At 37.3% G+C, this 15,217-nt stretch overlaps 2 protein-coding genes across 5 annotated transcripts in view; one reads left to right on the plus strand and one right to left on the minus strand.

The window, feature by feature from the left end:
• Nucleotides 1-2,600: 2,600 nt before the first annotated feature.
• Nucleotides 2,601-9,088, plus strand: LOC122667728 (ATP-dependent 6-phosphofructokinase 6-like). The gene is made up of 13 exons (XM_043864123.1): nucleotides 2,601-2,900; nucleotides 3,384-3,430; nucleotides 3,555-3,594; nucleotides 4,133-4,195; nucleotides 4,318-4,455; nucleotides 6,133-6,291; nucleotides 6,415-6,468; nucleotides 6,663-6,731; nucleotides 6,878-7,007; nucleotides 7,494-7,756; nucleotides 7,915-7,963; nucleotides 8,084-8,238; nucleotides 8,694-9,088. The coding sequence occupies exons 1-13, from the start codon at nucleotides 2,634-2,636 to the stop codon at nucleotides 8,904-8,906; spliced, it is 1,647 nt and encodes a 548-aa protein (XP_043720058.1). The 5' UTR covers nucleotides 2,601-2,633; the 3' UTR covers nucleotides 8,907-9,088.
• Nucleotides 9,089-13,522: 4,434 nt separating this feature from the next.
• The window catches only part of LOC122667726 (DNA repair protein RadA), a 151,214-nt gene continuing 149,519 nt past the window's right edge, over nucleotides 13,523-15,217 (minus strand). For 3 of the 4 annotated variants that reach the window (XM_043864121.1, XM_043864119.1, XM_043864120.1), the window contains one exon: nucleotides 13,523-13,954. In XM_043864121.1, coding sequence (XP_043720056.1) covers nucleotides 13,733-13,954 — 222 coding nt within the window. In that variant the 3' untranslated portion in view covers nucleotides 13,523-13,732. The remainder of the gene's footprint in view (nucleotides 13,955-15,217) is intronic. The other variant, XM_043864122.1, reaches the window with a different exon arrangement.

The following is a 15,217-nucleotide window of genomic DNA, read 5'->3' on the forward strand; positions in this document are numbered from 1 at the left end:
GCCTCTGATAGGTGGGGTGTTTTATGCCTCATCACGTGTGAAACAAAGAGAGGGTGGGATGATGGGACCCACAACTCTCCCTCTATTTTGTTTCACACATACTTCCAAATGACCGCAAGTGTAGGAACTGCACCCGACCGAGTGGAGTGGAGGAAGAAGATTGCCATCGATACTCAATGCAATTTCCACTAAGGGTCCATAGGCCACTAGCGGTGATAGCCCAAGAGGGCAGCCAGGGTGACATCCCAACTACAAAAGGAGGAGAGGGCAGCCGGGGGAAGAGGGGTGAAATAAGGATGTTCAATATCTGATGAGAGAGGAGAGTGGAATCAACGACCTTTCCCTTGGACTTTAGATGAATGTTTTACTGCGTTGGAGAGACAACCACAAAAAAGAGGCGCAATCTTCTAAAAATTGGATTGGATCGATCGATTCAGACCAATCGAGATCAGCATTGGCTGAGACAAATCCCAGTTTCAGCTGATCCAGATCGAACCGATCCCAATGGAATCGGTACGAAACCTAAAGGCCAATACTGTTAGAATTTTCTTGGTTGATTCCTATCCGATCCGCATCTAATTCCGATTCCGCTTTAAACCCTACGCAACACGACACATTTCCGCACGTAAAGAGTAGAAACCATAATAGGAGAGCTCCGATAACTTTAGCCATACGTAATTGAAGTCTCCGCTTATTAAGTGGAATGTCTCTCGTCCGTTCATTCCAACGAACGAGGACACCCGTTTAACTGTTTGTTTTGACGCACGTTTATGTATGAACTCAATTTTCAATTTTCATAAGTTTTCACGACAAAGGTTCTCTAAAGTCTAATTCCGATCCATGGTTGCAGGAAATGTATACTTCTTCTTCTATGAGTGTTTTACACATTAATTATAATTAAAGTCTTTCTTCTACCCAAAAATAAAAATAAAATAAAATAAAATTCTAAGACACAGTGTGTGCTTCCTCATATTCATTATAATATTAATTGTTTTAAAAAGAAATAAAAAAAAATGTTAATCATGTGGTTCCTGTTGCACCCAAAAAAATAATAAAAACCATGTGATTCCTATGCGGTTATCTTCAGACACGACTGCAAAATTACCACTCAACCCTCCTCCCAATGAACTTAAAAATCTCATTTAGTCAAATACTCCTACACGTGTTTTTATTGGTCCGGTGCTGGTGCAAGCACTATACGACAAGATAACAATCTCAATCTCTTGCTCTTAAGAAAAAAATGTAAGAAGAGGTAGTGTATGTTGCTTGCTTAGATAAACCCTCTCTCAAGTTTTCATTTATGGAGGTTCTTTGCCTTTAGTTGGGATTTGGTTCTTCTCCTACTGCTTGCCTGTGCGGACGGCGTGCATCCGCACATAGGCAAGGGCGAAACAACCGCTCTACCCACTACTCGGGTGGGTCCACGCCCTGCCTGTATGAGGCTACACGCCGATTGCACGGGGCAGACAACCGCAGAGGATCCCAATCCCTTCAATTAGGGTGAGTGGGGCATGGTTGCAAGGATTGCATAGCATAGATAGAATCCAAAAGAATGAGTGGATTTTGTTTGTGCGCATAAAAGGGTACAAGAATGAGTTGGGGTCAGGTTCTCACAAGAGAAAGCCTCACACACGTATAGATGGAATCCATCGTATGGGTGTCACTTGGGGTGGATTTAAGGGTGGTAAATGGTCCAATTCTATTTGAACCATTTAATTAAATAGTCTCAGTTTTGAAATCATAATCGAATCATTTATTAAACGATTTTATGGTTTCGATTTTAAACGATTTGGTAAATGATTTCTATTTGATTTTGTCACATTTATGTATATATAACAGTGTTAAAATGATTTATTCAATTAAACAATTTAGTTCAGTTCAAACTATTTAACTAAACGACCTCAATTTTAAAACCATAAACGAATCATTTATTGAACAATTTCATGGTCTATGGTTTATTCGATTGAGTGTCGGATTGCTTTTGACACCCTTAGGTGGATTCCATCTGTACAATGGTTTTCGTACGAAAACCTGATACAGCCTCCATGGTCGCGGGGCAGGCGGCGGTTTTCTCATCGTGGGTCCACCTTTGGAAACCGCTTGCGCCGTTTAAGAGATTCCTCAGCTTCTGGAGAGATCCATCAGCCCCCATCTTCCACGGAGCAAATATAGCGAGTGGACACGTGTCGACGTAGAGTCTCCGGTCTGTGACTGCTGGGTTAATTTGTAGTTCAAGTGTTAGAGAAGTTTATTTCTTTGGTCGTGTCTTCTCTCTTCTTCCTGAAAAGTGAAAACTGACTTTTTCTTGAAGAAACTTTATTACTATTTGAAAGCGAAAGAATCAAAGGAAAGCCTTTCGTTTTTTTTTCTTTCTTTCTTTCTGTGTCTCGTTTTGGAACGGTAAGAGTTTTAGCTTAGCTTAGCTCAGCTATTCTCATGCCATTCCAATAAGTATTTTTTTTTTCCTCATTTCTTGCCATCACCACCACCAGTCAATAACGCCATCTCTGAATTGATCGAACTTTCTTCTCCTTCTTCTTCTGTTCCTCTTTATAAAATGGCTTCCACTTTTTCAACTCTTTCCCACTTCAATTTTTTGTCCAACAATTCATCTTTCTTCATATTTTGTTACCATGAAATCCATCTCTAGTTCTTCTTCCATAGCTGTTCCTAAATTTCGTTGCTTTGATCCTTCTAATGGTCATCCTGTTTCCAATTCTAATTACCATTACCTCAACTCTTCCTCTGTTATGAATTCCAATTCAAATTCTAAGAATACCACCGCTTCAGGAGAATCCATGGAATCCTCCTCCAAATCAGAACGCAAGATCGTCACCGGTGAATTCGGATACATACTCGAAGATGTTCCCCACTTTACTGATTACATCCCTAATCTCCCTGTACTCCTCTCTCTCTCTCTCTCCTTTCCTATGATTGTTTTATTGATTGTTTTTGAACTTACTTTGATTCTATTAAGTATTTAGAGTAACTTTTCTGGTTTTAAGTCATGGGTTTTAAGTGATTTCACTAATTTTGCTCAGTTTTGCTTCAATTTCATAACTTGCTTATTGAACATGTTTCATCCCTTTTCCATAAAGCTGTTTCATTTGAAGATACAAGCTAGTTGCTGATCATTTATTATATTAACTAGGCTCCAAGTTTTAAACTTTTAAACTCTGTGCTAGCATAATTTTTGTATCCTTATGTTGATACTAAAGTTTTCAGATTACTTGAATGATTATCAGCAAATTCTCTTCTTCTTAGCTCGGAATTTGAATGTTTCGATGTTCAAATAGATCAGTGAATAAATCCAATATTTCTCTGTTTTTTCTTTGGGAAGTAAGCAAATTTTCATAATCTTTTACTTGTCCCTTTTCTGGCAGACCTATCCCAATCCATTGCAAGACAATCCTGCATACTCTGTTGTTAAGTAAGCCTCTTACATTTCTCTTCCATGATGATTGCTTTTGCTCTTTTTTCGACATTTATTGCATATACTTTTGAATAATCTTTGTTAATTGATGATTCATCAAACTAATTTCTCTGTTTCACAGGCAATATTTCGTTAACGCGGATGATACAGTCACACAGAAGGTGATTCTCTTTCTCATTACTGGTCAATGTTTTGAGAGTCTCTCTCTCTCCAAAAATAAAAAATAAAAATCCTTATCTGTAATAGACAGAGGTCTTCATGTTTATACTTACATTCATGAATTGCCTATTCCCTGTTAATATGAAAATTAACAAATGTTAATAATGCACAAGCATTCTGATAGCATCAAGCTCATTGGTACAGAGACGTTAGGTGGAATATGCCTTTTCATGGAGTCAGGTAGGTCCATACTGGTTTGATAGGCTAGTTTATAAGTTACTGTTATTGTTGGTTCTATAATTATCTTTCAAAGAATTGTTATTATTATTCTTAATATTCGGATGCGAATAGTTTCAGAACGGATTTATTAGAAAAACAATAGTGGTGAGTAATTTGTAACTGTGGAGACCCTATACACCATGAGTGTTAATTTTTGTTTGGGATGGGATGCTGTATCTTGCATGAATTAGAGATATTCCATGTTGAACAATTAATGGCTTTGATTGTGTTTTTTACTTGTTTAAAATTTTCTGTTATCAGATTGTTGTTCACAAGAATAGTCCAAGAGGAACACATTTTCGACGTGCTGGACCACGTCAAAAGGTATGCCCTGTTTATTAATGGTGACCTTGCTGGCTACCAACAATATCTATCTTGTTCACTCATATACATGCTATTTGGACTGATGAAACACTTCATTACTGACATTCTCTCCAATTATACAGGTGTATTTTGAGTCGGATGAAGTGCGTGCCTGTATCGTAACATGTGGTGGTCTTTGCCCTGGGCTTAACACAGTCATTAGGGAAATAGTGTGTGGCCTTCACCACATGTACGGTGTGAACAAAGTGCTTGGGATAGAGGTGAGTGATTACATTGTCCGAGTTGATCTCTTCTAGGGAGTGCTTTTTTTTTCCTTTTTCTTTTTTTCCCATATATATTTTTAGGTGGAAAAAGGGAAAGAAGGGGAGGGGGAACTAGTGATTGAACTTTGCTTTCGTTTAAAATGGATTTCAAGGTGCATAGTTTGTCCTGCTAACTGTTCATATGTTTCATATCTAGTTTTTCTTAGTGAATGAAATTAAAAATAGCTTGCCATGGGAAATGAAGTCTACATATTGCAGTTGCATACATGTTCTTTTTTGAAAGTTTATAATACAAAATTTTGGACTTTTCACATGTGATTGAATGCACATATGTATACAAAATGCATAGCTTTATACACCGGTGTTTCATGTAATATGTGATGTGTGTTATATAATGTCCTTGTTATGCATTTTGTTGTTTTCTCGTTAGATTCAGATAAATAAGAACGACTTTTTTAAATATTTTTTACTGTGTGAATGTTTTTTTTTTTTTTTTTTTTTTTTTTTGGGTGGTGGGGGAGGGATTAAGTAACAGATTTGTTATAAACAAAATTACAAACATACATATTACAAAGATATGTATCCTTCTTTGCATTATCTAGAAGGGTTACTTAACCACAAGCAACAACAACAAAATAAACTCAGCCTTATCCCAACTTAATGGGGTTGGCTACATGGATCCAAACAAAGTAAAGGGAATGAAGAGATGGGGAAAAGAGGGATGGAAAGTGCGATGAGAAATGAGAATTGGAAAATGACAAATGAAAAATGGAAAAACATACGAAAAATGAAAGTAAGAGGAAAGAGATATAGCCCAACAAGTCAGGAGAATCTCAGCTAAATGGGATCTGCTACATGGGTCCTTGCCCTCCAATAGGCTCTATCCAAGGTCATACTTGGTACCAGTCTTAGATTATGCATGTCCTTCCTCACAATTTCTTCTATGGTCATTTTAGGCCTGCTCCTAGCTCTTTTAGCTCCTTCAATCGGGATTATATCCCTCCTTCTTACTGGGGCGTTCGTAGGCCTCCGTTGAACATGACCATACCACCTCAAACGACTCACTCGGAGCTTGTCATTGTTTGGGGCAACTCCCAAGTCAGCTCTAAACACTCATTCTTTACTTAAAAAAAAAATCTCACTCGAGGAAGTATAGGAAGCTAAACTCTCAGCTAGAGCTCCAAAGTTAGTCTCCCTACAACCTCAATTCTTAAGGACCTGGGAATTTTCCTGATGGTAATAAGAATAGGTTGTGCATCCTATGGCCACCATCCTTCTTGGTAATCAATTTGCATGCCAATTGGGATGCAAGCAGTAAGCTTACCAGGGGCAAACAAAGCAGGAAGACCCTTTGACCCAACTAAGAAGATAGGAACCATCTCTCACCAATACAAAAACTGCTTTAGAAAGCAGCATTTTTGGATTGTTGTTCTTCATTTTTTTTTGTTGTGGTTGTTGCCTTCATACCTATTTAAAGTATTTTCAAACTGTACTAAAATAGTAGCTATGTTATTTATTGGTTTTTGAGCTAGCAGTAGATGCTTTTCCTTACCTTGCGTTGCCTTGTCCTGAAGAGCATGCATATTTTAATGGTCTGTCTTCAAGATTTCCAGAGACACTTTTGTGGCTTCACTCTCTGGTTTGGTCAACTAATGACAGTAATTCCATATGTAGGGAGGATACAGGGGTTTTTATTCTCGAAATACTGTTACTTTAACACCCAAAGTTGTCAATGACATTCATAAACGTGGTGGCACCATCCTTGGTACATCACGAGGAGGACATGATACCGCAAAGATAGTGGACAGCATTCAGGACCGTGGCATCAATCAGGTATGTAGATGATACGAGTCTATTATATACAGTTATAGGTTTCTATGATTGAAATATATGCAACTGCTTTTTCACAGAAATACTTGTTTTTGGGTTTTAGGTTGATACCTCTCTGTTTTTCAGGTGTATATAATTGGAGGAGATGGGACTCAAAAAGGGGCATTCTTAATTTTTCAGGTAATTGTGTTTGATAAAATGAACAATTCATCTTCCTCAGCTTGGAAGTTTCCCAATTTTGGAAACTGAAGCCTAACAGTTTTTGGCATCTGTGACCTAAGTTGAAAAGGATAAAAGGAAAATCAGTTGACTGCTTCACTTTTTTTTTGGGTAGTTTATTTTCTTATCTAACATTCCAATTTTCTGCCACTCAGGAAATTAAAAGGCGTGGTCTCAAGGTTGCAGTTGCAGGAATCCCTAAAACAATTGATAATGATATTTCGGTACTTGTCATGCCACTTGATTCTCTGATTATCTGCCCAGTTTTGTTCTGTTCTTGAGAGGCTATGTAATGAATAATTAATTCTTGCACGTCTCATATGATTGATAGTCATCATTGAAATTAATGGATATATCTATTTCTATTCAGGTTATTGACAAGTCCTTTGGGTTTGACACTGCGGTTGAAGAAGCTCAGCGTGCCATTAATGCAGCACATGTTGAATCTGAAAGTATTGAGAATGGTGTTGGTGTGGTGAAGTTGATGGGTCGCAATAGTGGTGAGTTTCAATTTTTTTATTCTTCTGTACTTACAGGTTCAGGAGTGAATGGTTGCAATTGGAACGATAATTTTCTTGTTAGAAGTTTATATTGCCTTAATATATTTATGTGAATTATTTTCTAAGATGTATATTTTCGAGTCTCACCATTTTGCCTTGTGAAATGAGACCATGAGGAACATTGCAGTCGATGAATCAATTAACTTTATTGTAAGCAAGCTTGTAATTGTAGATTGAGTGGTGTCAAACAAGGCTTTTGTATGTAGATCTCTTGAGAAGGTCTTTCAATGTTGGATGAAATTGGAGCGAGGCTTTTAGCAACTGTTGCTTATAACTAAATATTTAGAGCAGATAGTTACTTAATTTGAGTTAGGCATATGCACGATTATACAATTTCTTTAACCAGTATGCATTTGTACTGTTCTTGTTTCCTTGGCTAGCCTCCAGCACGTTTCTAAAATTTGACATGAACTTTATTTGTTACAGGGTTCATTGCAATGTATGCCACTCTTGCCAGCCGAGATGTAGACTGTTGCTTGATACCGGAGTCACCATTTTATCTTGATGGACCTGGTGGGCTTTTTGAATTCATGGAGAAACGGCTTAAAGAACATGGGCACATGGTTATTGTTATAGCTGAGGGCGCTGGACAGGATCTTGTTTCTGAAAGCATGAAATCCGAGCAGCAGGATGCCTCAGGAAACAAGCTACTGCAAGATGTCGGTCTGTGGATATCCGAGCAGATCAAGGTAGGTCCTTTGAGTCCAATTTATTTTGCATGTAAGTTGCTAGTTTTATCTCTGTCCATTTTGTTCTTGTTTTGTGTCGGCATGTTCAAGTTTCTGATATTATTGACGTTTCTTGGTTAGATAAGTGCACTGGTTCATTTCATTTGTTGTTTTTGTAGGATCATTTCAAAAAAAGAAGTAAGCTGTCCATCAATCTCAAATATATAGGTTAGTGACTTTGAGAGTCCTCTCTTTCTCTCTCTCACGCACACACAATGTATTTAAAATAAAGTAGCTATTCTTATGAGTCCGATCTCTAATCAAGTGGGGATCTCTCTTGTCTGGCAGATCCTACGTACATGATCCGTGCGGTTCCAAGCATTGCATCCGACAACGTCTACTGCACACTGCTTGCTCAAAGTGCTGTCCATGGTGCAATGGCAGGGTACACAGGCTTTATAGTTGGACCTGTCAATGGAAGACATGCTTACATACCCTTCTATGTGAGTTCCTGCATAAGCTAAAAATGACATTCAATTTTGTATGGGTTAATAAGTAAAAGGCTTTGCTGCGACCGAGTCATGGGGATGGAAATAACACAAAAATGTTATCTTCGTTTCCAATCTTAAAACCACCATATCACAAGTGGGCTAGCTTTCTTTAGCCTGCCCCATGACCTTCATGAACTATCACATGAAGTTGGTTGCCTTTACCTTTCAAAAAAGAAGTCACGGTCATCTACTTATTGGCCATTCCTGCTTCCCTTTTCTTCGATGTCTGTTTAAGCTTTTTATGAAAACTAAGGCATTTCTATGGTTAAAGATTGTGGTAGGTGGAAAGAGAGTTACTTTTAGCTGCTACTAGGCAAGATTTTCATGATTCTATTTGATAACCAAATTGAATTTCGATGTATGTTAGTATTAGTTAAATGTAATATTAATGGGTGGTTTTGATGCAGCGTGTGACGGAGATGCAGAACAAGGTTGTGATAACTGACAGGATGTGGGCAAGACTGTTGTCATCAACAAATCAACCAAGCTTCTTGCGTGATAAAGATGTCCAGGAAGCCAAGAAAGAGGAAGAACCACCTACACAAGTGTTGGATGGAGAAAACTCTGTGGCGAATGGCAATGGCACGTTAGATAGGACAGTGAGTCATCTGAAGGACTGACGACTATTATCCGTTTTTTGAGGGGCTGCTTTTGTTTTTGCAGGAAGCATCAGAAGTCATCTCAACCCACCTATTGATTTTGGTGGAAGTGAGTGTCTAATCTTGCTTATTTACAGTGAGAGATCGATCCTTTGTGCTTGTCTCCACAGGTTGTATTAATTGAGTTATAATTATTTTTCCTCTTTCGAGTGTCAATTGTGTAGTGTGTAGTACTAGATGCAAATAATGCTGCGTCTATAGAGAACTTTTGTTGTTCCATCCCTTCATTGGGCTCATGGCTTGTATAGGTAAAAGGTAATTTTTAGAATCAAGATCGGTAAATTTGGGTAAATCTAGGTCTAATACTTGTGGTGGGGGGCGCATGTAAGCTGGATTTCAGTTCTATTATCTTTCTGTTTACTGTTCTTTGTTCCACTTTTTTTTTTTTTTGTTGTCTTTGGAATCTCACTTGGTTTATTAACGTGTACAGTGCTCACTCCAAGTCACTGAATTCTTTGTAATGGGACTCTTCCCTTTAATGAATCCCTCCTAGTTCCGGGTACGTTCAGGTTCGTGGGTAAAATGAGAAAGGGCTCACCCTAATGTGTTCGTGTCTTAGTTTTAATAATTGTCCTTTTAGATACAAATTTTAATGGCCAGAAGATGGTTGTTAGGCTGCATGGCCCCACAGAGTCAATGAGAACGCACAGTGGCATCAACGGGGTGAGATTTTTCCATTTTAGGGGGGCAGACGGTTATTTTCACATGATCCTATGTCTAAGGGTAGGCTCCGTGAAGACCGATAAGAATCTTTTCCCCAATTTAGTGGTTTAGAATAAAAGTATTTATTTAATTTGGGATTGGTTAAATAACACTTCTATAGGTGTATTTAGAACTTGTTATCTTTTGATTGTCCTTTGCCTTATTTTAAAAACTCTTAAATTTAGAAGTCAATTGGATTTTTAAAATTATTTGAAAGTGATCTATTATTAGTAAAGGATGTCATTGTCTTATTTTTGTGAGAACACATGTGAAGCGATAGATTTATCTTCATTGGAAGAAATAGTGTATTATATTATGAGGGGGAAAAGTGAAGTTATAAATTATTTAACACCTTAAATGGTATCGATAAGAAAAACCCTTTAAATTTAACATGACACTAAAATTATATGGTTGATTTAAGAATATGGTTTCTACCTACATGCCCGTGGTAGCAAACCATCTACATCGTCCATTATTCTTTTTCCACGTGACCGTTGGATAGGGAGGTCATGATTTCGATTAGTCATATGTCAAAACTCAGGGACTAATTCAACCAAATACTTCACAAGCATTGGCATGCATTCTTATGTATGGGCAGCCACATTTATACTACCTTACCCACTCCTTTGCACTATTCCATAGTTGTGGATTTCATTGTTTTTTGTTTGTTTTTGGTCACAAAGCTGAAATTTTATATGTTAGAGGGACTCTAGGGCAACCTATATAATTATTTAGGCCACATGTTGATTTTCAAATTGCAGTATTATTTTAATGAGTAAATATTCTCTACACTGGGGTGCAAGATGTAGGGCTGTAAACGGATCGGATTTGGCTCGGATAGTGCTATATCCGCATCCGATTAGTTATCGGACGGATTCGGATAGTGCTAACCGGATACGTAGCGAATATTTTATCTGTTTACATGTAAATAAACCTTTTCAGATAGCTATAGCCTATCCGTATCCGCATCCGTTTAGCTTTCGGACGGATTCGGATAGTGCTAAACGGATACAGACACGGATACGGAAACGGACTTCGGCTATTCATTTACACCCCTAGCAAGATGCACCTAGAGTCCTAGACTAGGGTTGTAAATGGATAACTAAAATCTGGATACGAATTCGCATCTATATCCGTTTAGGGACATTCGTATTCGTTTAGAGATGTCCGGAAAAAAATTTGAATACTCCGACAAAAATCTGTCTGAAAAAAAATTTTGAATACTTAATAATAAAAAAATAAGTAAATAATGATTTTGAGGGTTTTTGAAGATTCAACAGGTTCTAGAATATGATGAAAAGAGAATCATGATCTAAGAGACATGGATTGAGAGTGAATTGTATCCGCTAGGGGGAGGAACGTCCGGGTTACACGAGGCAGAAACGTGAACAAATGGTCGAAAATCTGAATCCGATCAGCATCCGAATCCGTTTAGAGGTATCCGTATTCGGCCAGGGAATATCCAGATCCGATCACATCCAATCCGAATCCGACCCGTTTACATCCTTAACCTAGACACATGTGAGGTAGGGCTGTAAACGGATCGGATTCTGCTCGGATAGTGCTATATCCGCATCCACATCCGATTAGCTATCGGATAGATTCGGATAGTGCTAAACGGATACGGACACGGATACAGATCGGATATTTTATCCGTTTACATGTAAATATAGCTTTTCGAATAGCTATAGCCTATCCGTATCCACATCCGTTTAGCTTTCGGACGGATTCGGATAGTGCTAAACGGATTCGGACACGAATACGGAAACGGATTTTGACTATTCATTTACACCCCTAATGTGAGGTGGGTGAAACGATAGGCCCACCCCCCCTGAATGATTGTTCCATCCCGCCCCATGTGTCAGGGTGCACCCTCTGTCCCCGTGCACTCCCGAGTAGAGAACATAGCTCCTATTTTAATTTGCTCCGAAGAAATATGAAATATCAAGTAGACTTTGTTACATAATAAAGAAATAAAAACAAAAAATCAGTCCTCGCTTTGGTGAGAGTTTTTGGTGTGTAATCCATAGGCAAAATTGATGTGTGGGGAGCAATTGTTTTACCACATGGAAAAGTTGTATAGTGATTTTAACCTATAAAATGGTCTAAATAGATGACAAATGAAATTTCAACTTCAAATTTAATCATTTATTCTTTTAGTTACTATTACTTCCATTCATGTCGATGCATGCCTAAAATTTTCCGTTGTTTATTTTATCATATATATTCAACTCTCATGAAGCTGATACTTGACATGTGAGCAAGAGATCTTGTGATCTATTTGTTCATAAAATTTGAAGTCCATTTGTCTTGCCATGCGACAGATCTAGGCATCCACCAACCATCCAATTGTTTTTCACACCTCCTGACCCCACCCCTCTCCGAAGAAAATTAAAAAAATAAAGCGAAAACAAAGGAAGCCTCTGAGATTTAAAGTCAATGATGATGACTAATCTGTTTGATCATAATAAATACAAGTTAAAACAGTGACAGGGAACAATAATTCTTAATTTCTTCTTTGGAAACCTCTCATTTTCCCTCGTTTTTTTTCCTCCCCCCGTTTCTAGGGAGGGAAGGGGGCAGGTGCAGCGTATGAGAATCATTCCTTCACATATTCTTGTCTTGGGGGGCTGATATCATCAGAGTAACCGCGTGAGTTGTGAGTTGTGAGAGTAACATGGAGTCGTCATTCTAAATCTCTCTTTCCTCATTTAGTTTGAATGGAGATACTTTTCCAAGTGTTCAATTTAATAATTCCTGTGTGTTAACACATGTTCTCTAGGTATGAAGACGGCTGAGGCGGCTAGTTTAGAGTTGATCAGGTCATAATCCATTTGGACTGTGACCAATAGATTCTCCATTTTGGCTTGGAAGTAGACTTCATGTCTGATTGGATCATGTAAATTATAGAGATACTTCATGGGTTTCTCCATTTTTGCTTCTTTTTTTTTTTTTTTTTTTTTTTTTGTGGGATTGATTGAAGTTATGTTGTTTTTAGAAAGATTAGTTTCAATTACAAACGGATGCTTCATTTGACATTCTTGTCAAGCACTTTTCATACTTCCTAGACCAAAAATTGGTCATGCATTGCATCTGACTTTCCAAATAAAACGTTCTTTGGATTATCATTCAATAGGCTTATTTTTAATTGTAACTAAATAAATAAATAGGATTAATAGTCTGACTCCAATTAGGCCGCTAAGAGCATATAGGGGCCGAAGGCCTTAAGGAATCAATCCACTTTGCACGTTAATCTTTGTTACTGGGCTGTTACAAACTAGAGGGTCCATGCAAGGGTTCAATGGGCCCCCGAGGAATTTTTTTAAGGCTAAATGAATATTTTGACAAATTGGTTTTCACTATATTTTGTAGTGAGGATTATTACTTTATAATCAATCTAAGAGGTGTGAGGACGAGCTAGCTATAATCGTACTCTCCATTGATAGTGAAACAAATCTCATCTCACCATGGAAATAAGCAATCTTGTCGAACCACATAAATCCCTGTAATTGTTTGATTTTCTTGTTTGCGGTTTCCATTATTTCCTGCATCGCCTTTGTTTCACGTTTTTCTAAGTAGGACTCTGATTTTCCTGACCAAAAAAATTAGCTTGTTCAGACGACTTTTGAGCACAGATTAAGTTCAATTTTTTCCAACTGCCCAATAGGGTATAATAAGAAGTCACCTGATTGTTGAACCAAGGTATAAACTGGGCTAAAAATAGTATCCCCAGAAGTTCATATAAAACTTAAACGGAAGAGAGAACATTCTATTTGCTGCCATGACATGAACTTCTTTCCTTCCATTTATTGTCACTGAATTTTAATTAGACAAGAATAACAAGAAACCAGTAAGAAAAATAGTAATAGCATGCCAAAAAACAGAATTATGTCACAATATTCCATCTACCAATGGTTTTGGTCTTTAATTGTCCAATTAATTGTTTAAGTTGCAGCAACAGTTAAAGAAAACGCTACAATAAGAACCCTTGACAATTTATATACAGCAGCTATATACTTTTTGCTTTCTTAATGAAAATTGATATACAACTAACATAACCTGGGCCATACATAAACTTCAGCAATTTATAATTCAGAAGACAGGCTGAATGGTAATTGTGCTTGAATAGCTTCTAAAGGTTCAGGCTGGAATACAGTGTTGATCACCTCTTTAAGATTTGAACAGCCCAAAACTATCATTCCCTCCAATTCAAGAGCAGCAAGAAGTTTCTCAGTTGATTTTGGCACTACACATTTTTTATATCCCAACTTAGCCACAGAAATCACCCTCTTCTCCATTCGGGGTACCTGTGATGATTCAAAAGAACAAAAAGGAAAAAAGAAATAAAAAATTTAAGAAAACACAAATAGATAATGCTGTTCAAAGATGGGGGAGGGGGAGGGATAATGCAGATAAGTCACCTAAAGGGTTTATTTGATTCGAAATAAGCCTTGGGTTGGGTTAGGTACATGTTGGGCATTTAATATTTTCTTTGAAATAGGCCACTTCAATAAGCCTAAAATATGAATAGAAAGTAGAAAAACGGGATTTACTTCATTAATTTAGTAAAGAGTACTATTTTGAGTAACTTTATGTTTTACCTTATTATTTAAAGATTGGGTTATGCCTTTCCTTTTTAATCTTTGAGTTTGCTTCTGAGTCTTCTTTGTAAGTTTGTAAAGGGTTGCAGCCTTGTACATGAATTTGATTAATGAGATTGAGAAAAAATAGCTTTGTGCTTTGCTCTGTGAAAGAGTATGGTGAGATGCCATTGGTGAGAAGCTGTGGGTGAGAGACCTGAGTCTGAGAGAGACTATCCTATCTTCTTCTTTTCTTCTTCGATTTCTTTTTTTATTTTATTGATATGAAATTTCCTGCAAATCTGAGAACCGATTGGAGTATTTATTGTTGCTGGACCTGAAGTTTGCGATCCTCTTATGGACTGGTTATCACTTGTGACCGGTCTACGTTAGGGGAATAGAGCTTAGTTCCACCATTGGTGCTTTAATATTAGTACAAGTATAATATTAAATGGCTAGTTAACACGTTTTTTTTTTGGTAAAGAGTTAACAAGTTAATAGTATATGATCTACTGTTATCTAATATGACTCATCCAAGTACTACAATTTTATTCTTCCAACACATCCTAAACGACTGTAGCTGTTAAATCTTTGTAATTCATGATCTGAATCCATCAGTCAATGAGTCAAAAAAAGAAAAGTCATCTCTGCAATCATAGTTAAATTGTGAGATTCACGGTTTAAATTGCAATTCAGTGATTCTACTGGGAATCATAAACCAACTTGACAGAAAATTCCACCAAGCTAGATGATTTAAAATCATTTTTTTCAAAAATTTCCTTCCATTTTCATTTTGTTCTAAAATGCAACTAAAATTATCTTTTGGGATATTTGAGGTTGAAGTGAGATTTGAATTTTTGGGGGAAATCTCCTCATCCATAAACCCACAAACTCTCACTCAAAAAATTAAGATTCTACTTCAGTATAACTTGTGGAAACCGACAATCTCAAGAGAGACAAATAGATGCGACAGACCCAAACTTTTATAGC

This window comes from Telopea speciosissima, chromosome 7 (assembly GCF_018873765.1).
Source record: "Telopea speciosissima isolate NSW1024214 ecotype Mountain lineage chromosome 7, Tspe_v1, whole genome shotgun sequence".
Classification (NCBI taxonomy): domain Eukaryota; kingdom Viridiplantae; phylum Streptophyta; class Magnoliopsida; order Proteales; family Proteaceae; genus Telopea; species Telopea speciosissima.